We start from the raw sequence: 24,130 nt of genomic DNA on the forward strand, positions 1-24,130 counted from the left end.
TGAATGGAACACACACACACAACAGAGACTGTTTGGGACATGTCCGTTCATTAATATTTTATGATGGGGGCGGGAGGAGAAAACATGAAAGTTGTTGGTTCGAATCCCCGCGATGATAGGTGAAAAATCTGTCAAATCAAATCGCCATGTCCACTAAGGTGCTGACTTGTTGCACCCTCGACAACTACTGTGATTATTATTATTTGACCATGCTGGTCATTTATGAACATTTGAACATCTTGGCCATGTTCTGTTATAATCTCCACCCGGCACAGCCAGAAGAGGACTGGCCACCCCTCATAGCCTGGTTCCTCTCTAGGTTTCTTCCTAGGTTTTGGCCTTTCAAGGGAGTTTTTCCTAGCCACTGTGCTTCTACACCTGCATTGCTTGCTGTTTGGGGTTTTAGGCTGGGTTTCTGTACAGCACTTTGAAATATCAGCTGATGTAAGAAGGGCTATATAAATACATTTGATTTGATTAGTGCAGGAGAGAGGGGTTTGTTGATATATTAATGAGCCTCTCTACTTGAGCAAGGCACTTAACCCTAATTGCTCTGGCTACGAGTTTCTGCTAAATGTAAAATGATACCTTTTGAGATTGTAGTTTTGAATTATTCAACAAACTTAAATGGACCAGCATTCCACTAATGCAGGAGGGAGGGCCATGTTGATATCTTGACGAACCTCTCTACTGAGGAAGTTAACGCCATAATGTAATGTGCATCATAACAATCATAACATCAGCTGTGCCAAAAACAACAGTAGAAATCCATCTTTTAGAACAGGGGTGTCAAATTACTTTTGGACCACAGCCGCATTCGGTCTTCACCGAGGTCCGGAGGGCCGCACTTGAAATGGATTACTTCAATTAATAGCCCGAGAGTTTATTCGCTTCAATCCCTGAAAACAACCACCGCTTATAAGAGGCATGCTTCTATTTGAGCCAGGCGTCCATTTCCTTAATGCACCCGACCGTTGCTCAATAAAATGTAGAAAAGACTACCACAATGTTTATTGGGACCAGTATTACCCGTATAAACATAAGAACAAATCTATTGCGGATCAGACTTGCAAAGACTAGGCCGCCTATCATACACCCCCGATTTTAGTTTCAGTACCATTCTCACATTTGTTGCGCCTTGTATCCCCCCCGTAGTTGCAGCGGGATCACTGCAGATAGACTTCGGTGTTCGACATTTGTCCAGGTCCCCAGGACGTCGAGAGATGCCTTCAATACCATCCACTAGGGGCAACGTGAGCGCATATTGCTTTGTGCTTTACCGTCATTTTTGTTTTGTTTTAACAGCTGCTACTTTCACGTCACCAGTAGATGTTCATCCCCCCGACCATGTCAAACCACAGTACTGTCTCATCCGTGGCAATAATGTTTGCTCTCCTTTATCTTCTTTTGCGCAATCTTTACGGTGCTCACTGAAGTTCACTCACAAACAATTCATTGAGACATAACGTTTTTTTTAAACAGCCGTTTATTTGCTGAAATGTGTGCTGATCCCTGGCTATTAAAAAGGGACAGGTGGCTATTTGAGACTTTGCATTTAATTGAAGTTTCACAATATATTTCCTTGCTGTCAAAATTGGCAAAAAAAAGTTATTTATCCAACGCTGTTATAATTTTCGATGCTCCCTGACTGTCTAGCTTTCCTTTTGATGACCGTTGGCAAGCTGGGCAGAGTGACTATAAACGTAGCTCCATAATGTGGGTCCAATATCAGTTTCAAGTTCATTTTAGTCATTTCAATGTTCATTAATAAAACATTTCCTTGATAAAAATAAATAAAATACAAAATAAAAATGTTTTTACTCAACCCACTTGCAGTCCGGATCCGGTCCATGGACGGTATGTTTGACACCGTTGTTTTATAAACATTTTTAAAAAACTTTTTTTTTACCCACAATTATAATTGTTTGGTACATGGCCTTCTCAAGGGACTCTGTCTAAAATTGCCCATTCCTGAAACGATATCCATTCACACAATCAATCACAAGAAACAAGGTGCTTTTTCTGACAGGGGAAACCAGACACAAGCACACGGTAGGGTGTTGAAGTCCATATTGGTCAGAAGTGAAAATCCACTCTAATTTAGGGTCTGGTAGACATTTCGGGCTCTATTTTAACAAACCAAACACAATGGTAAATCTAAGCGCAGGCGCTATAGGTTCAGGGGTGTGTCCGAAATATTTTAGCTATTTTCACAACTACAATTATTGGGGCACTTGGTGCGAAAGGGTTGGGTATTCATGAATAAACAAGTTCTGGGTGTGTCGAGGCTTGGCCCCTCACTGGCCAATCAGATCCTGTTCCAAAGCGCAATATGTGGTTGCTTCACGTTGTGTATTTACGGTCTTATATGCATTGCCATGGAATCAAATCCAATTCCAATGTTAGTCGATTAAAGTTTGTTAAATGGCCTACAGAAACTAAATATCAAAATGTAGACCTATCCCATCTTTGCTAAATACGTTAACTTGAAACCATTTACAGTCCACATTGTTCTAAGTAATTGAATGGCTTCAATAGCATTCACACTGATATAAGGGCTAGGCCTACTGTACATTTCATTTTGGCTGAGCATGGACATGCCAAACATTGTTAAAAAGCCAGATTCAATTAATTAATGATGAGGCCTAAAAAGAGAACAAATAATTTGAATCAAATTCTAAACAAACAAAAACACGTTTAAATACTTTAAATACACTGACATGCCCCATCATTTCTCCCCGTGGGCATATAATATTATACGCAGACTATGGAGGGTTTTACGCACCACCAAACTTTTAACAGTAGCTGGATCCAACACAGATGTCCACTCACCGTTATAAAGTTAGCATGGCTAACATAATGTGGCCCTGCCAACAACGCATAGATTAAAAGGGAATGTCAGCTCACTATTTTGCTCCTCTCAAACGTCATATTTTAATAAAGCTTCAGTGTTTAAGATTTATTTCCAAGCATTCTCAGGAGTCAAACCTTTTATCAACATTCCTGACTACATTGGGCAGGACAAAAAAAAGCCTTCATTGCGAGGAGGGGAGGCAATGCTTGGTTTTAAATCCAATAAAACAAAATAGGATTTTTTTTTTTTTATGTTTCTAAATAAGTATACATGCACTAAAAGAAGATTAGGCTGCTCTTGTTCTATGTGAATATGGGCATTGTGCTAAAACTAGTGCAGCCTGAAATGATCACTTTGGGTTGTGTTTTAAAGGACACACCTCAAATATTTCCACCCCTCCCATGTGAGTGCAAGTGAGCTGATATAAAACAGGTATATTGCTGAACCTTGCATTAGGGCTGGAAAACTGAATGTCCGTTTAATACTTAATTCCAGCTGAAAACAGAGCCCTTGGTGTCGGTTGTTCAGAGGTGTCTATATTGGTCACTCAACAGTTCTAGGTAGGTAGTGGTGTAGTGGGTCACTGGGTCAGAGGTGTAACCTCTTTGACCAGGGCCGGATTACCGAACGGGCATGCAGGGGACATGCCCCGGGGCCCCTTCCTAAAATGTTTAGATTAGCAGGCAGTTACTTTTAAAACGGCTAAACTTTCTCTCAGCTTCATGGCAAAATGTGAACAAAAGCATGAGATGAGCTATAAAACAGCCAAAAAAAGAGAGGTCAGGAGAACAACCCTTCAATTGTCTGCCATGCCACCCACAATCCCAAATCAATCCCTCACGCCTACTTGCTAGGAACTCACAACAGAGCTCCCGCCACTAACATGTTGCAAATTAAACTCCCAACGGTTACTTTCAGATCGAATAGTTTCTGACTAGGGGATCAGAAGATTAATCAACTTTGGTTGTGTGTTCGTGTTTGTTTGTGTGTGTGCGCATGTTTGCATTTGTGTGTGTTTACCTTGCTGCTGTGCTCAGCCATTGTATGGTAGTTGAGTCCAGCCTTGGACCTGAACTGTTTCTGGCATTTCTGGCACTTCAGGGCATCCTGGAGCTGCAGGGTTAAAGGACAAAGGTCACACAGTAACTCAAAGCTCATTCATTCCTACTAGCTTATAAATATCGTGTATCCACTGGCAGTCAAGGTATTGGTCTTTCTGCTCACTGTTCCCCAGCATGACCTTCACATGAGTTAATGACACGGGACCATTTCACCTATAAATGGTCTTTGTCAGGTAATCATCAAGACCAATAATGGGAAAGAAGTCCTTTTAATGAGGAAGCAAATATTGATCTATCTGGCAGAGGAAGAGGTTTTACAGCGACTGACCCCCAGGGCTAATTTTACAGTGACTGACTCCTTAATGGTACAACTGTCACTTTTATAGTGACATTGTCCACCAGGCCATAAGCACCTACTGCCTTAGCTCTACATTACCAAAATAGTCTAAATTGTCTTCTTGTCCTTGTGTCCTTTCCTGATTGTTTTGACCTACCCGGCAGCCTGTAGCCTGCCTTTTCAAATTGGTACAGTTAAAGGAGAGGAAGCTACTTCAGAGTACTGAGACGCAGCCACAGTATAATTCCTCCAGCCCTCCAATCAATACTCTGCGTCTAATGGCCCACTGAGAGAGAAGCATCTAACAGCGTGCCTGACTTATTCTCATCCCCAGAGTACGCTAGTGGCCTGAACCCGATGAACAGGTTACAACTGCATTTAAGAAAGCAGTCCAAATGAATAAATAGCAAATGAAGAGTTTTATCCCAAAACATGATACAGTTGAAGTCGGAAGTTTACATACACTTAGGTTGGAGTCATTAAAACTCATTTTTCAACCACTCCACACATTTCTTGTTAACAAACTATAGTTTTGTCAAGTTGGTTAGGACATCTACTTTGTGCATGACACAAGTAAATTCACCAAACAATTGTTTACAGACAGATTATTTCACACATAATTCACTGTATCATAATTCCAGTGGGTCAGAAGTTTACATACACTAAATTGACTGTGCCTTTAAACAGCTTTGAACATTTCAGAAAATTAGGTCATGGCTTTAGAAGCTTCTGATAGGCTAATTAAAATCATTTGAGTCAATTGGAGGTGTACCTGTGGGGTGTACTTCAAGGCCTACCTTCAAACTCAGTGCCTCTTTGCTTGACATCATGGGAAAATAAACAAAAATCAGACAATACCTAAAAAAAAAAAAAATTGTAGACCACGCAGCCATCATACCGCTCAGGAAGGAGACGTCTCCCAGAGGTGAACGAAGTTTGGTGCGAAAAGTGCAAATCAATCACAAAACAACAGCAAAAGACCTTGTGAAGATGCTGGAGGAAACAGGTATAGAAGTATCTATATCCACAGTAAAACGAGTCCTATATCGACATAACCTGAAAGGCCGCTCAGCAAGGAAGAAGCCACTGCTCCAAAACCGCCATAAAAAAGCCAGACTACGGTTTGCAACTGCACATGGGAACAAAGATAGTACTTTTTGGAGAAATGTCCTCTAGTCTGATGAAACAAAAATAGAACTGTATGGCCATAATGACCATCGTTATGTTTGGAGGAAAAAATGGGAGGGAGAAAATGGGGATGCTTGCAAGCCGAAGAACACCATCCCAACTGTGAATGCAGCATGGGGGTGGCAGCATCATGTTGTGGTGGTGCTTTGCTGCAGGAGGGACGGGTGCACTTCACAAAATAGATGGTATCATGAGGGAGGAAAATTATGTGGATATATTGAAGCAACATCATAAGACATCAGTCAGAAAGTTAAAGCTTGGTCGCAAATGGGTCTTCCAAATGGACAATGACCCCAAGCATACTTCCAAAGTTGTGGCAAAATGGCTTAAGGACAACAATGTCAAGGTATTGGAGTGGCCATCGCAAAGCCCTGACCTTAATCCCATAGTAAATTTGTGGGCAGAACTGAAAAAGTGTGTGTGAGCAAGGAGGCCTACAAACCTGACTCAGTTACACCAGCTCTGTCATGAGGAATGGGCCAAAATTCACCCAACTTGTTGTGGGAAGCTTGTGGAAGGCTTCCCGAAACGTTTGACCCATGTTAAACAATCTAAAGGCAATCCTACCAAATACTAATTGAGTGTATGTAAACTTCTGACCCACTGGGAATGTGATGCAATAAATAAAAGCTGAAATAAATCATTCTCTCTACTATTATTCTGACATTTCACATTCTTAAAATAAAGTGGTGATCCTAAATGACCTAAGACAGGGAATTTTTACTAGGATTAAATGTCAGGAATTGTAAAAAACTGAATTTAATGTATTTGGCTAAGGTGTATGTAAACTTCGACTTTAACTGTATATATAAATTTTCAGAAATGGTGATAAATTGACATGAATTAAAATATGTGAAAGAGATAGATATTATTTCTTCATCATGACATGGCCTAGTGAAAAAACAGACATAATTTTGTTTGAAATATATTGCAAGGTCATTTTATTTTCAAGAGACAAATAATCATGTTTTGTGGCAAAACTCTAAATATCCACTTCAAACAACAGAAGTCCAATAGAAAAAGTATCCCAATTGGGTTTTAAACAGTCACATGTAATAAAGTATCAATACATAAATAATCTATTTATTTCAACAATATTGTGCAAAAATCACATAGCCAATGTATTCTCTGCAGAGGGTGAGCAGTGTATAACATGTGTTTTCGTTTAGGACATTTAAGCAACTTTTGGAAAAATTGTATGTGGGTTTTACAGGTTTGTTCGGTTGGACAAATCTGGGTTTCCCAAACTCGATCCTGGTGCCCCCCCCTGGGTGCACGTTTTGGTTTTGGGGAGGACCAGCTTTAGGAAATCCTGGGATAAATCAAGGGAAGAAGTTTTAGTTTAAATATATAGACCGTAGGAAAGGATTTAAGGACTAATAAGGACATTGAAAGTTTGTCGGAATTCATTTGCCGGTCACGGATGGATTGATTCTTATTTTTGGAGTGACACAGCCCAATATTTGTTTGCAGTGGGTAGGCTATTAGCCTAGGTTGTTTCCCTTCACCTAAGTGTCACTGGATCTAGGCTCTATCCTTGTCATGATGTGTTTGCAGTGGGTAGGCTTCTAGCCTAGGTTGTTTCCCGTCACCTAAGTGTCACTGGATCTAGGCTCTATCCTTGTCATGATATTTGTTTGCAGTGGGTAGGCTTCTAGCCTAGGTTGTTTCCCGTCACCTAAGTGTCACTGGATCTAGGCTCTATCCTTGTCATGATATGTGTTTGCAGTGGGTAGGCTTCTAGCCTAGGTTGTTTCCCTTCACATAAGTGTCACTGGATCTAGGCTCTATCCTTGTCATGAGCTTGTTTAGAAATGCTCCTTTTTGGGCCAACAGGAACAGATACCCCAGGCTCTAATAAACTGTCGATGCGATCCATCATCAAAAGGACCATGATACACAAGAGCTCAAAGCTAACGTAACGCTAGCTAGCCAACGCGAATAGCTGAGAGTGCCAGCTGTCAATCACCACATCTGACCAGGGGTTAACTTAATGAAATAAGGATTTGATTAAGTGTGTAAAATAGAATAATGCAGTGTCATGTAAAAATATCATAATGCCAAAAACGCAATAGCCCAACTCTCTAAATACATGGTTCCGGATATAGCACATTTTGGTATGAAACACATTTTAAAGGGTTCTAGAACACCAGCTTGCTGTAACTGTAAATCTCCATTTTTATTTTGTTCATTTTGGATTGTTGATTTGTGATGGCCTGTAATGCTTGTTGCTCAAGTTGTTTGCAGGTCATTCTATTTCTCTAATGGTTTTCTAACTCTGTTGAATCAGTTGGGCTATGATCCCTGCCTGTCCGGTGCATCCTGTCACTGTGAAAATGTATAAATTCATCATCACCGTCAGATGTCATCACACCATTGCGCACTCTCCCCTTTCAAACATTTCCCAGTCAGTTAAGTAGTACCTTCAGCCGTCCCAAATATATAAAGCTTTGATTGAAGTGACCGGCTAAGCTCGCACCGATGTGACCAATTAAAAATGTAACTCACAGCCGAGCCATAGTGTCACAAAATGCGAGTAAATGGTTGCACTGAGACCTGCTGATGGCCACTTATAGGCTATGTTATTCAGGATCTAACATGATTATACCACAGTAAATGGAGAAATAGGGATTGGAATCTATTTGGTTTGTTGTTGTATATGTCACAATTTAAAATCGACTCAAAGTTCTGTCAAAGTCACCAAACTATTTCTAAAGGTCATTAGCCTACAGCCTGGTGAAAATGACATTTGTTTTAGCTTACCTTTGAAAGATGTCAGCCAGCTTGTTGGCCCTTTTCTCTCCCCTTGCACCTGGCTATCAGGGGGATTTCGGAAGGTTGTGGCTGTTCTTACTTTACGATAACCCGCTTATTGTGGTGACTGTCACAGGGAACATATCCGATTCTCCATTAAACAAACACGCAAGCAATTTAGGCCTAGAGGCTGAGATTCAGCACTATAGATAGTGCCGCGGTTGATCAAATTCTCACCAATCCGACTAGTCAAGGCCATGCACTCGCTTTTGTTATTGTAACATCGTGGAACAATCTTGCAAGTGTCTGTTTCCACAAACGCTCTCGAGGAAATAATGTGTAGGCCTATCAACTGTTTTGTTAACAGTGAGTAGCCTAGCTGCAACTTATATTTGGAGTAGGCTTACCACAAAGCTATAGTTTGGAGATTTGCGAACGTGAGATGGAGATAGCCTTCAGTAACTGTGTAGAGGATAATTGTGGCCTACACATGATAGTCAGCAATGCAATTTCATAAAAGTCATGCAAGTAGGCCTAAGTTAAGGTTTCTATTGGTGACTTTACATGGACTCTGGCTAAATATGGTAGGCTCCTAGCATTGTGGCGACTGGTCTAATGTACACTGCTCAAAAAATAAAGGGAACACTAAAATAACACATCGTAGATCTGAATGAATGAAATATTCTTATTAAATACTTTTTTCTTTACATAGTTGAATGTGCTGACAACAAAATCACACAAAAATTATCAATGGAAATCAAATTTATCAACCCATGGAGGTCTGGATTTGGAGTCACACAAAATTAAAGTGGAAAACCACACTACAGGCTGATCCAACTTTGATGTAAGTCCGTAAAACAAGTTCAAAATGAGGCTCAGTAGTGTGTGTGGCCTCCACGTGCCTGTATGACCTCCCTACAACGCCTGGGCATGCTCCTGATGAGGTGGCGGATGGTCTCCTGAGGGATCTCCTCCCAACCTGGACTAAAGCATCCGCCAACTCCTGGACAGTCTGTGGTGCAACGTGGCGTTGGTGGATGGACATGATGTCCCAGATGTGCTCAATTGGATTCAGGTCGGGAACGGCGGTCCATAGCATCAATGCCTCCTCTTGCAGGAACTGCTGACACACTCCAGCCACATAGGTCTAGCATTGTTCTTGCATTAGGAGGAACCCAGGGCCAACCGCACCAGCATATGGTGTCACAAGGGGTCTGAGGATCTTCATCGGTCACCTAATGCAGTCAGGCTACCTCTGGCGAGCACATTGAGGGCTGTGCGGCCCCCGCAAAGAAATGCCACAACCACACCATGACTGACCCACCGCCAAACCGGTTCATGCTGGAGGATGTTGCAGGCAGCAGAACGTTCTCCACGGCGTCTCCAGACTCTGTCACATGTGAACCTGCTTTCATCTGTGAAGAGCACAGGGCACCAGTGGCGAATTTGCCAATCTTGGTGTTCTCTGGCAAATGCCAAACGTCCTGCACGGTGTTGGCTGTAAGCACAAACCCCCACCTGTGGATGTCGGGCCCTCATACCACCCTCATGGAGTCTGTTTCTGACCGTTTGAGCAGACACATGCACATGTGTGGCCTGCTGGAGGTCATTTTGCAGGCTCTGGCAGTGCTTCTCCTTGCACAAAGGCGGAGGTAGCGGTCTTACTGTGGGGTTGTTGGCCCTCCTACGCCCCTCCATGTCTCCTGATGTACTGGGCCTGTCTCCTGGTAGCGCCTCCATGCTCTGGACACTACGCTGACAGACACAGCAACCTTCTTGCCCACAGCTCACACTGATGTGCCATCCTGGATGAGCTGCTACTACCCTGAACCACTTGTGTGGGTTGTAGACTCCGTCTCAGCTACCACTAAGAGTGAAAGCAACCGCCAGCATTCAAAAGTGACCAAAACATCAGCCAGGAAGCATAGGAACCTAGAAGTGGTCTGTGGTCCCACCTGCAGAACCACTCCTTTATTGGAGGTGTATCTGGGTAATTGCCTATAATTTCCACCTTTTGTCTATTCCATTTGCACAACAGCATGTGAAATTTATTGTCAATCAGTGTTGCTTCCTAAGTGGACAGTTTGATTTCACAGAAGTGTGATTGACTTGGAGTTACATTGTGTTGTTTAAGTGTTCCCTTTATTTTTTTGAGCAGTGTATGATTGAAGCCAGAGAGTTGATATGTCCGGTTTATGCAGTTTTTTGCATGCATATTTTAGATTTTTGCATTACTGCGGCATAATTTTGCTCTGGAAACGGGAAGAAGTTTGGTCGGGAAGTCTGCTCACCGATATTCAACAGCAATATGGAGCCACCCATCCACAGGCCAGAGCCAGCTATAGGCCTAAGCCTATTTATGGGTTGCGTGTTTCCTCACAATATTGTTCTGAACGTTCGTTTTGGACTGATGCCCGACTGAGCATTCTACTCAATGCATTGTCAATGAGCGCTGATGAAGATTTCATCAAAAGTGCATTAAAGTATCTTTGAAATACTATGACGTTCAAAAGAAGGCAAATAATTAGTAGGAACACCTTTTGTCATTTTGATGTTGCCAAATTGAGTTTAGATGTAGTATAACGTTAGCTAGCTAATATTCGGGGGGGGGGGGGCACTGGATTTTAGCTAGCTAACATGAGCATTTCTAGCTATTTTTGACAAACTTTGCTAGCTAATGACAACATTACCATCTGTCTGAAACAAATTTGACGACATGATAATGCCGGCAAAGTTTTCCTACTAGATATTTGACTACTTTAGCAATGTCATCGTATTTCCAGGCACTATCGTGTAATTTCGACTAAATAGTAGTTAGCCACTTTAGGGCACCACTATGGCGGCTTGAGAACGTTCATAAGAATGGCATAACGCGACCGAGTGACGGAGGTACAACCTATGAATAGCCTACTGGAGCGGTAGGTTACTGCAATAATAAAAAGCGACTATTGTTTAGGCTACTCTGCAGTTTAAAAAGGCTTAGCTATATTCTACAATGGACATCAAGGGTTTAATGCAAATACATCTTGCATTTCATGGTAATTTTGATTAATATTGACAAGTGAGAGCTTTCACTCCCTTTACTGCAATCTCAACCCTTGTGTTGTCTTAATGGTCAAAAATGACTCGCCACTATGTTTAACAGCAGAGAAAACCCCCTCAATGATATTTTTTCTACTTGAAATTTGATGACTTTTCCTAGAGTGACCCCAACATTAGAAGAAGTGAAACAACGCCTTTGTTCATATTTCCATGAAAGCTGTACACCACCAGGGTACAAAGATAGTCTTAGGGTCATTTGTGACCCGGCAGTTATAAAATCATTTACACACCACAAAAACCAAAGACACACACACAATGAGAAATTGAGATGTGTTCTACTGATTGAACTCAGACAAAACTAAAACTTTCTTGTGCATGTTCAGCATCTCCCCTCCACGACCCCACACATAACTCAAGTTCACAGACAAAATAAAAACTATTTCAGACTAAATAAACATTTATTGAAATCAGTTTACTAAATGGGGAATGGAGTCAGAGGCTATAAAGGTGCTGCAGATGACAGTCCCCCCAGTTCTCGCTTTGCTGAAGCCATGAGTGCACGTTTCAGTGCCCAACAGGTCGTAGATCAGATTTTTTCAGATGTCCAGGAGGAACAAGAGAACAATGATTTAGAAGAGGAGGAGGTATCTGAAGAAGAAGATGAAGAAATCCCCCGAGCTGAAAGACATTTTTGTCAAAGAACAGCAACAACGATGGCAGCACAAAATGTCATAAGGATGACCCCAGGGCCCACAAGACATGCAGTTGCACATGCCCAGGACAACGTCTCAACATTCTACATGTTCATCACACCAGCCATCGAAAAAATCATCCTGGAGATGACAAAATTTGGAGGGTTTCTGTAAATATGGAGACAACTGGAAAAGGATGGATGGGGTTGACCTGCATGCCTACATAGGGCTGCTAATCTTAGCGGGTGTGTACACATCCCGAGGCGAGGCTACATGTAATCTCTGGGATGCAGAGAGTGGAAGGGCGATTTTCCGTGCCACGATGCCACTGAAAGTTTTTCACACTTTCTCAAGAATACCACGATTTGATAATGTTGAGTCAAGACCTGCAAGATGTGTGAGAGACGAACTGGCGACCTTAAGAGAGGTCTGGGAGAAGTGGGTGGAGCATCTGCCATACCTCTACAACCCTGGGCCTGAAGTAACAGTGGATGAGCAACCGGTTCCATTCAGAGGTACATTTTTATTTTCATATCTGTAAATTAACCATTTTCACTGTTCATTTTATTATGTATTGCAGTAATATAATTGATTTATGTGATTGTTTTCTGTGACACTGATACTAATTACTGATAGTAATCACTTTTGTCAAAAAGTCGCTGTCCTTTCCGGCAGTATATCCCCTGCAAGCCAGCAAAGTATGGCATCAAGATATGGGTGGCCTGTGACGCACAATCCAGATACGCTTGGAAGATGCAAGTCTACAAAGGGAAGCCGACCAGTGGAGGACCGGAGAAGAACCAGGGGATGCGGGTTGTGCTTGATGTGAACGATGGACTGAGGGGGTACAATGTCACGTGACAATTTCTTCACCTCTAATGAACTCAGCCAGCAGCTCCTGAAGAGGAATATCACCATGGTTGGCACAGTTAGAAAGAACAAGCCTGAGAGAGGTCTTCTCATCAAAGTTTGCCTTCACCCCCACCACAACTCTAGTTTCTAACCTCCCAAAGAGGAACAAGAATGTGGTCCTCCTGAGCACACTGCACAAAACGGCTGAGATCAGTGATCGTGAGGACAGGAAGCCAGCCATCATCCTGAACTACAACCACAACAAAGGAGGCGTGGACAACCTGGACAAGGTGATTGGAACTTACAGCTGCAGGAGGATGATTGCCCGCTGGCCCCTGGTCATCTCCATAATATCATTGATGTGTCCTCATACAATGCCTTCGTGATATGGAACAAAATCAACCCTACCTGGATGCCTGATAAGCGGAACAAGAAGAGGGTGTTCCTGGAGCAGCTGTGAAAGGCACTTGGAACCCCACACATTCAAAGAAGGGAGTGCCTCCCTCGCACAGCAGCCTCTGCAGCGCTTGTGAAAGCTGTTCATGGGGGTGAATCTTGTCCTGATCGACCTGAGGCTGCAGCTGGGGCAGGCAAGAGGAGGAGATGCCAATTCTGCACCCCAAAGAAGGACCGTAAAACAAATACTATGTGCTGCACATGTGAGAAATACATCTGCATACTGTCCTACATGTGCTAATTAGAGTTTATTGATTTATGTTCTTCACGTTTTTTTTAATATCTATTATCTTCTTTTATTCTTATTCATCGTTGTTGTTTATACACCTTGTGGGTGGGGGCAATGGTAAAAAAAAATGGGAGAAGACTAGTATTTGGTAGTTGAATTCCTCATTGTACAGTATATAAGAATATATCACTATGTTGTCAAAGAGTTCAAGACTGTTATTGTTTCCCTTCAATAAAATTGCACATTTGTGCTATACAAGTGCTATTTCTTGTACCTTTAGCAATAATAACAATAAACCTCTACCCTCCTCTCTAAAAACGAGTGGAGTCCACTGATTATATGCAGTCTTTCTGCATTGTGAAGAGGGAAAACCCAGATATTCACAAAGTTTGTGATGAATGACAGGTTGTTTCTTCATGAAAAATGGATTTGGTGTTTAAAATTAAATTAAGCTGCTTTATTTTAGAGGTTTACTGAAAACAACCATAATTCATACACATACAGAAGTTTACATACACCTTAGCCAAATACATTTAAACACACTTTTTCACAATTCCTGACATTTAATCCTGGTAAAAATACCCTGTCTTAGGTCAGTTAGGATCACCACTTTATTTTAAGAATGTGAAATGTCAGAATAATAGTAGAGAGAATGATTTGTTTCAGCTTTTATTTCTTTCATCACATTCCCAGTGGGTCAGAAGTTTACATCCACTCAATTAATATTTGGTAGCATTGCCTTTAAATTGTTTAACTTGGGTCAAACATTTTGAGTAGCCTTCCACAAGCTTTCCACAATAAATTGGGTGAATTTTGGCCCATTCCTCCTGACAGAAATGGTGTAACTGAGTCAGGTTTGTAGGCCTCCTAGCTCGCACACGCTTTTTCAGTTCTGCCCACAAATTTTCTATAAGATTGAGGTCAGGGCTTTGTATTGGCCACTATAATACCTTGACTTTGTTGTCCTTACGCTATTTTGCCACAACTTTGGAAGTATGCTTGGGTCATTGTCTATTTGGAAGACCCATTAGCGACCAAGCTTTAACTTCCTGGCTGATGTGTTGAGATGTTGCTTGAATATATCCACATAATTTTCCTTCCTCGTGATGCCGTCTATTTGTGAAGTGCACCTGTCCCTCCTGCAGCAAAGCACCCCCACAACATGATGCTGCCACCCCCGTGCTTCACAGTTGGGACGGTGTTCTTCGGGTTTGCAAGCCTCCCCCTTTTTCCTCCAAATACAATGATGGTGTTTATCAGACCAGAGGACATTTCTCCAAAAAGTACGATCTTTGTTCCCATGTGCAGTTGCAAACCGTAGTCTGGCTTTTTTATGGCGGTTTTGGAGCAGTGGGTTCTTCCTTGCTGAGCGGCCTTTCAGGTTATCTCGATATAGGACTCGTTTTACTGTGGATATAGATACTTTTGTACCTGTTTCCTCCAGCATCTTCACAAGGTCCTTTGCTGTTGTTCTGGGATTGATTTGCACTTTTCGCACCAAAGTACGTTCATCTCTAGGAGACAGAACGCGTCTCCTTCCTGAGCGGTATGACAGCTGCGTGGTCCCATGGTGTTTATACTTGCGTACTATTGTTTGTACAGATGAACGTGGTACCTTCAGGCGTTTGGAAATTGCTCCCAAGGATGAACCAGACTTGTGGAGGTCCACGCATTTTTTTCTGAGGTCTTGGCTGATTTCTTTTGATTTTCCCATGATGTCAAGCAAAGGGGCACTGAGTTTGAAGGTAGGCCTTGAAATACATCCACAGGTACACCTCCAATTGACTCAAATTATGTCAATTAGCCTATCAGAAGCTTCTAAATCCATGACATCATTTTCTGGAATTTTCCAAGCTGTTTAAAGGCACAGTCAACTTAGTGTATGTAAACTTCTGACCCACTGGAATTGTGATACAGTGAATTATAAGTGAAATAATCTGCCTGTAAACAACTTTTGAAAAAATTACTTGTGTCCTGCACAAAGTAGATGTCCTAACCTACTTGCCAAAAGTATAGTTTGTTAACAAGAAATTTGTGGAGTGGTTGAAAAACGAGTTTTAATGACTCCAACCTAAGTGTATGTAAACTTCCGACTTCAACTGTATAAAGGGACCCATGAACATTCATTTCAGATGAAGAAACATAAATATCAGATGACAAAAAAAAAATATATTTTTTGGAATCAAATAAAACCATCAAAACATGATATATTGTCCTTATACACAGCAGCATATATGGTACAGTAACATCTCGATCAAGGGCCGAGTGTCTGCAGGTTTTCACCCCTCCCATGTACTTGATTTATCAATTTAGGTCATTGATTAGTTAGGAACTCCCCTTACCTGAGTGTCTAGGTCTTAACTGAAAGGAAATAACAAAAAAACAGCATACACTCAGCCCTTCACGGAAAGAGTTTGACACCCCTGATCTTGATGTTGCTATAAAAACATATGGCAACTGATATTGCCTCAGAGGGCAAGTCAGTTTTTGCATTCAGCACAATTGTTTGAGTGGGCTAGAATCAAGAACAGATGTGGCATAGTACCAAGTATAATATTATACAGAAAATGGGGCATGTGGATTATTATTTAGGGCAAGTGTCAACTGATATATTGGGGTTTAAGAGTTTCAACACTGACTGTGAAACACAATCCTTTATTTAGAGGAATGAAAGCCAGGATGTGGCACTGTGTCTCGAGTGGATAGAAATGGTGAATAGGGAGGCTAAAGACAGTACACCCCAAATCAAACTCTGTTATGTCAAATGTATTCATACTTCAGAAGTTGAACAGAGACAGTATATTGTGTGGATCCTGCTACAAGCAGGAAGATAAATATATAGGCTGTAATCTCAAATGAAAGGGAAAGATTGGCACTATTTAGACTGCTGGTCCAAACACCCTCTGTTTCGGTTGACTCACCTTTTGGCAGATCTCCATGTGCTTCTTGAGGCCCGAGATGGTCTTCCTGGTGACAGTGGAGCAGGTAGGACACACCACCTCCCCCCGCTCTGAGATGGCATGCTGCCACTGGGCCTCTGCTGGAGTACCAGGAGGATATATCAACCAATCAATGTAACCTTTATTTAACTAGGCAAGTCAGTTAAGAACAAATTCTTATTTACAATGACGGCCTACAATCAACCAACCAATCGATCAATACTTTACATTGTGAAAATGTAATCACACAAAGTGGTCTCACGTGTGTACCAGGGAATCATTTGGGAGATGGAATTTGTCTTGTCAAAAAACATAAATTCACAAGCAGTCCAGAACAGCCATATTAGTACCAGAGGTGAGGGGTGGTAGGTCTCTCCTAGAGGCTGGACCAGGGTGCTTCCTCTGGGGCTCCTCGCTGAACAGAACCCCCTCTAATCTCTTCACACGACCAGCCTTCAACTTCTCCTCTACCTTGTTCATACCTGAAACATACAGAGTGAGTGACTGAGTGTACCAAAGGATGTTGGTGGCACCTTAACTGGGGAGGACGTGGTATTGGTTGGAGAAGAATAGGTGGAAAGGTATCAACAACATCAAACACATGGTTTCCATAGTTTCAATGTTTCTGATGCCATTCCATTTGACCCCAGTGGTGCCCCCAGTAGTGTGTACGTGCGCACACGTGTGTATATATGAGTGCATATGTGCATGGGTCAGGTTCAGTGGAGTGAAAAAGGTCATCAGAGCTCATGACATTTACAGTCAGAGTTCAAGTTAAATAGAACCTGGAACTGGAGAGATTAAGTTAGGCTGAGCAGTATGACACCAGGACAATTAAAGAGTAACACCCTTCATTTATCAGCTGCATTTCATGGGGGGAAATGAGTGTGGATGTAAAATGATAGAGAGGGAGGGAAAGAGAGAGAGGATGATGCTGACTAAGAGGAGTACATAAAGAGAAATGCTGATTCATGAACAAAAAAAATGAACAGAAGAGGGAGAGAGTTGTAACGAGAGATGAGGCTGGGATATGAGAAACATATAGAAAGAGAGAGTCATGTAATGTGCAGTGCTGTGTGAGTCACTGAGCTTAGAGGAAAGTGGTGTTAAGATAGTCTCATACTCTCATTCTGACACATTTTCTGACTCACTGAGTCGTGATATGAATAACTCGACAGTTCAAACACATTAACAGAGAGAGAGGGGCCACTACCACTAAGACAAACAAAGTGGATGGGGGACTCTCAGATGCCTACACTCTTTGAAACAAAGGGTTCCAAAAGGTTTTTGGCTATCCCCATAGGATAACCAGTTTTGTTTCCGGGTAGAAACCTTTTTGGTTCCAGGGAGAACTATTTTGGGTTCCATGTAGAACCCAATGTGGAGAGAGTTCTACATGGAACCAAAAAGGGTTATACCTGGAACCAAAAAGGGTTCTTCAAAGGGTTCTCCTATGGGGACAGTCAAAGAACACATTTGCGGTTATCAATCGCACCTCTTTTTCTAAGAGTGTAGTCAACCAAAATGACCCAGCAGTGGTCTGGTGAGTGAGTTCCCCCTAATTTTATTTCAAGCATGAGTGAGGGAAGCTGTGAGAAGAGATAGGCTGAGGGTCTACCTTTCAGTCCGAACGTCCCCGAGATAGAGGGTTGCTCTCCAGTGAACTTCTTAGGAGTTTTCTGCTTCCGTCCTGGCTCAAGAGGAGAACAGAGAGCAATAAACCGTCAAACACATGGGCCCCCATGTCCACTGGACTTCAAACTTCACCCTCACAATGCAACAAAATCTAGAACCCGACCGATATGGGATTTTTGGGTCCGATAGCGATTTTAGGGAGGCTGACGAGTTTTTTCCTAGTCTCATAATATTTTTATTTATATTCAGGTATATACATTTTTTAATTGTGATTTATCAGGGGGTGCTACTTCCCGCGGATATGCCGGACAGTAACGGCATTCTTTTTGTATCAAGGATAAGTGTTCACTTTGGTGCCAGTCCAGTGTTTGCACTTAAGTAGCACAGATTGCTAGCTAACTAGGCTAACTACCTTGCTGGCTAGCTAGCCAGCTAACGTTAACCTTTTGATGAGTAAGATCTAAATATTAATAACGGCACTTACAGCGCGAGTTATTTTTGCACGCGGTACCAGAATTCTATGCTGCTGTTCTAGAATTTGATTGTTGCATTTTTACGCTATTCTCTACACCCCTCATTGTATCAATACCGCAATGTTTGCTTCATATAAGGCCTTATAAAACTTTCTTCCTATTGTAGTAGCAGTGAGTATCTATAGTATTTTTGAAAATTGTAATTATAATCAACAGTTGAAGTCGGAAGTGTAAATACACCTTAGCCAAATACATTTAAACTCAGTCTTTCACAATTCCTGACATTTAATCCTAGTAAATATTCCCTGTTTTAGGTCAGTTAGGATCACCACTTTATTTTAAGAATGTGAAATGTCAGAATAATAAAAGAGAATGATTTATTTCAGCTTTTATTTCTTTCATCACATTCCCAGTGCGTCAGAAGTTTACATACACTCAATTAGTATTTGGTAGCATTGCCTTTAAATTGCTTAATTTGGGTCAAATGTTTTGGGTAGCCTTCCCACTAATGCTTCCCACATTATAAGTTGGGTGAATTTTGGCCATTCCTCCTGACAAAGCTGGAGTAACTGTGTCAGGTTTATAGGCCTCCTTGCTCGCACACACTTTTTAGTTCTGCCCACAAATGTTCTATAGGATTGAGGTCAGGACTTTGTGATGGCCACTCAATACCTTGACATTGTTGTCCTTAAGCCATTTTGCCACAACTTTGGAAGTACTTGGGTAATTGTCCATTTGGAAGACCCATTTGCGACCAACTTTAAACTTCCTGACTGATGTCTTGAGATGTTGCTTCAATATATCCACATAATTTTCTTCCCTCATGATACCATCTAATTTGTGAAGTGCACCAGTCCTCCTGCAGCAAAGCACCCCACAACATGCTGCCACCCCATGCTTCACGGTTGGGATGGTTTCTTCGACTTGAAGCCTCCCCATTTTCCTCCAAACATAATGATGGTCATTATGGCCAAACAGTTCTATTTTTGTTTCATCAGACCAGAGGACATTTCTCCAAAAGTACGATCTTTGTCCCCATGTGCAGTTGCAAACCGTAGTCTGGCTTTTTTATGGCAGTTTTGGAGCAGTGGCTTCTTCCTTGCTGAGCGGCCTTTCAGGTTATAACGATATAGGACTCGTTTACTACTTTTGTACCTGTTTCCTCCAGCATCTTCACAAGGTCCTTTGCTGTTGTTCTGGGATTGATTTGCGCTTTCGCACCAAAGTACGTTCATCTCTAGGAGACAGAACGCGTCTCCTTCCTGAGCGTATGACGGCTGCATGGTCCCATGGCGTTTATACTTGCGTACTATTGTTTGTACAGATTTTTTTATTTCACCTTTATTTAACCAGGTAGGCAAGTTGAGAACAAGTTCTCATTTACAATTGCGACCTGGCCAAGATAAAGCAAAGCAGTTCAACACATACAAAAACACAGAGTTACACATGGAGTAAAACAAACATACAGTCAATAATACATTAGAAAAATAAGTCTATATACAATGTGAGCAAATGAGGTGAGATAAGGGAGGTAAAGGCAAAAAAAGGCCATGGTGGCGAAGTAAATACAATATAGCAAGTAAAACACTGGAATGGTAGATTTGCAGTGAAAGAATGTGCAAAGTAGAGATAGAAATAATGGGGTGCAAAGGAGCAAAATAAATAAATACATTTACATTTACATTTTAGTCATTTAGCAGACGCTCTTATCCAGAGCGACTTACAGTAGAGTGCATACATTTTATTACATTTTTTTAAATATATATATTTTTTTTTACATACTGAGACAAGGATATCCTTACCGGCCAAACCCTCCCTAACCCGGACGACGCTATGCCAATTCAGTATGCATGGGCAATGGAGCACATGCAACAATGTTGATGACCACAATGCTGTTTTCACTTTGCTTCTAAATATAAATTCACTAGCATTCTATAATGACACTATTAGTTTGTGTTTCTTACATCAGCAAACAGCTCGTTTGTCTTTTCTTAGCAAGTTGCCATAAATCTTGTGAGACGCTAATTGTTAGCCGCTAATGCTAATAGCTAGCTAGCTAATAAATGTACTGAGTAAGTGCAAACGTACTTATCTAATACAGCCTGATAATACCAGAGTGTAAACCTAAATCAGCATGTTGTTTGTGCAACAGTATATTCTAAATCAAAGAGGAATATGCAAAGCAAGAATATGTTAGCTACATGAAGTAGCTAAGAGAAAACACGCAACGTAGCCAAAGCTTATAGGGTCTGCTAGGAAACACATATCAACACTTTATTTCCTACCCTTTCACAATAACTCCTCTCTGGCATTTTAATTCATTGTCATGTCAAACAACACTGTATTTAATGTGCCCACTATTATATTCTAAATATTGAAGTAGAATAGTTATTCTATTTCCATGATTCCAAAAGTTTTGCTCTAATTCTCAAGTCAAATCGCAATTGCAACATTTTGTTAAAAGTAAGTCCTAGATTATTTGCCCATATCGTGCAGCCCTACATGGCAGTGTGGGAATTATCTCAATTGAGCAGTGGTGTAAAGTACTTAAGTAAAAATACTTTCAAGTACAACTAAAGTAAAAATACTTTCAAGAACTACTTCAGTCGTTTTTTTGGTACCTGTACTTTACTATTTTTATTTTTGACAACTTCTAATTTTACTTCACTACATTTCTAAAGAAAATACTATACTTTTTACTCCATACATTTTCCCTGACACCTAAAAGTACTCGTTACATTTTGCATGCTTAGCAAGACTGGAAAACGGTCCAATTCACGCACTTGTCAAGAGAACATCCCTGGTCATCTACTGCCTCTGATCTGGAGGACTCACTAAACACAAATATTTATTTTGTGAATTATGTCTGAGTGTTGGAGTGTGCTATCCGTAAAAAAAAGAAAAGAAAATGGTGCCATTTGGTTTGCTTATCATAAGGAATTTGAAATTATTTATACTTTTACTTTTGATACTTAAGTACGTTTTATCATTTACTTTTGATACTTAAGTATATTTAAAACCAAATACTTTTACTCAAGTAGTATTTTACGTTTACTTTAGTCATTTTCGATTAAGGAATCTTTACTTTTCCTCAAGTACGACAATTAGGTACTTTTTCCACCTCTGCAATTGAGTGCAGGAAATGCAGAAATTATAAAAGTGCTGACATTTGATTTGGTTGAAGTTGAACAGTATAAACCAATCAGAATGGAGAAAGACTCATTGAAATAACTTAAGAGTGTATGTGTTGCCACCCTAGGATCACTCACTACTCATAAAGCAAATGTAGAACTGGCATTATTCCAAAACTAAAAATACAGTCCATTTGGTTTTAAAATACCATGATATAATGTTTTGGCCATATCGCCCAGCCCTACTCTGAACTTATGAGCTCAAGCACTCCAGATTTAATTTGAGAACACAAGTCGAAAAATATCTAACTAGTAATTTGTTGTGCTAACTAGCTAGCAAGAGGTTGCATTGCGACAGCATTAACTTCTGGTAGAGAAGTAGAGAAGGCAAAGAGCAATTACGTTCAACTGAACGTTTGCTAACACTACAATTAGGGTGTGGAAATGTTATACCCCTTAGATATGAATGTAGAATCCTCCAATACTCTTATGCTGTAGTCTACTTCCGACCGTCACGTTGTACAGCTCTACATTTTCTATTCCATCCATCCATTCTCGGAATAGAAACACCATAATATTAATCAAATGAATTAAGCCAAATTTCTTAAAATCAATCCCATATACTATGTTATTACAAAAAATATTTTAAATTCTCTGTTAATGCCAATATGGAAGTCTATTAAATGCTTCTCAAATATGCCCTCTGGTGGTCAAACTAGCACTAACTCGCATCAACAGAAAAAATGGCTGACAAATAAATAACATGCCACAGAATGCTGCAGCAGCCCGCAAGGTGTGCTGCAGTATGATGCAACTTTTAAAAGGAGGAACCACTGTATGTTCTTACAGATAAGGCTAAAGGTTGTTGGCTAGGGAAAATATGATTTGATTGAAATAATCAAATCACATTTTTCCTAGCCAACAACCATTTGGCCAAATGATAAAACATAATTGCGAGAATACATTACAAATCAAGGAATAACAAAAGTTGATTACATAATTTTCTTTTTGTTTTATTTCAGAAATGGAGCCCAGGAGTCCATTTCCAGGGGTTCTATTTTTATTCAGCTTAAAAATTTCTCCTGTGTTTGCCCCCCCATTTACTGATAAATCCCCCATAGTAATATTTCCTCTATCATAACCCTCCACGATACCTTCCCCCATTTCCACCCCCCATGCACCTGAAAACCTTACACCACCACAAACCCCACTAAAATGGTTTCAACCATTTCTGGCAACCCTGTTCCCGCTACAGCTAGGCAGGAGGCTTGTATTTGGGTGATGATCTATGAGGTGATAACACTTTATTTGCTTTGTGATTGGTCAAAAACTGTAAACAACTTGTCAAGTCATGTGCTCCGGTTCTTGTATACACTGTAACAAGCACATTTGTAATATGCTGAAAAATGACAAAACAAAGTTGATATTTTCTGGGCAATGTGTGCAGCCATCTTTGACTTTGTTTATTTCAAATCAAATTTTATTTGTCACATACACATGATTAGCAGATGTTAATGCGAGTGTAGCAAAATACTTGTGCTTCTAGTTCCGACAATGCAGTAATAACCAACAAGTAATCTAACCTAACAATTCCACAACTACTACCTCATACACACAAGTGTAAAGGGATAAAGAATATGTACATAAAAATATATGAATGAGTGATGGTACAGAACGGCATAGGCAAGATGCAGTAGATGGTATAGTGTACAGTCTATACATATGAGATGAGTAATGTAGGGTACATAAACATAAAGTGGCATAGTTTAAAGTGGCTAGTGATACATTTATTACATAAAGATGGCAAGATGCAGTAGATGATAGAGTACAGTATATACACATACATTATATTAAGTGGCATTGTATGAAGTGGCTAGTGATACATTTTTACATACATTTCCATCAATTCCCATTATTAAAGTGGCTGGAGTTGAGTCAGTATGTTGGCAGCAGCCACTAAATGTTAGTGGTGGCTGTTTAACAGTCTGATGGCCTTGAGATAGAAGCTGTTTTCCAGTCTCTCGGTCCCTGCTTTGATGCATCTGTACTGACCTCGCCTTCTGGATGATAGCGGGGTGAACAGGCAGTGGCTCGGGTGGTTGTTGTCCTTGATGATCTTTATGGCCTTCCTGTGACATCAGGTGGTGTAGGTTCACGTGGTTGTAGGTGTCCTGGAGGGCAGGTAGTTTGCCCCCAGTGATGCGTTGTGCAGACCTCACTACCCTCTGGAGAGCCTTACGGTTGTGGGCGGGAGCAGTTGCCGTACCAGCGGCGTGATACAGCCCAACAGGATGCTCTCGATTGTGCATCTGTAGAAGTTTGTGAGTGCTTTTGGTGACAAGCCGAAATTCTTCAGCCTCCTGAGGTTGAAGAGGCGCTGCTGCGCCTTCTTCACAACGCTGTCTGTGTGGGTGACCAATTCAGTTTGTCCGGATGTGTACGCCTAGGAACTTAAAACTTACTACCCTCTCCACGACTGTCCCATCG

The 24,130-nt window shown here is 41.1% G+C and overlaps 1 protein-coding gene across 2 annotated transcripts in view; it reads right to left on the minus strand.

Annotated features, from left to right (window-relative positions):
- LOC111979653 (zinc finger protein 512B-like) overlaps positions 1-24,130 on the minus strand; it is an 86,367-nt gene that overhangs the window by 14,304 nt on the left and 47,933 nt on the right. For both annotated transcript variants that reach the window (XM_024010269.3, XM_024010268.3), the window contains exons 8-11: positions 18,023-18,094; positions 16,755-16,886; positions 16,387-16,505; positions 3,875-3,967 (exon numbers count right to left, since the gene is read on the minus strand). In XM_024010269.3, the coding sequence (XP_023866037.1) occupies positions 3,875-3,967; positions 16,387-16,505; positions 16,755-16,886; positions 18,023-18,094 (416 nt within the window). The remainder of the gene's footprint in view (positions 1-3,874; positions 3,968-16,386; positions 16,506-16,754; positions 16,887-18,022; positions 18,095-24,130) is intronic.

Source organism: Salvelinus sp. IW2-2015, linkage group LG19 (genome assembly GCF_002910315.2).
Source record: "Salvelinus sp. IW2-2015 linkage group LG19, ASM291031v2, whole genome shotgun sequence".
Classification (NCBI taxonomy): domain Eukaryota; kingdom Metazoa; phylum Chordata; class Actinopteri; order Salmoniformes; family Salmonidae; genus Salvelinus; species Salvelinus sp. IW2-2015.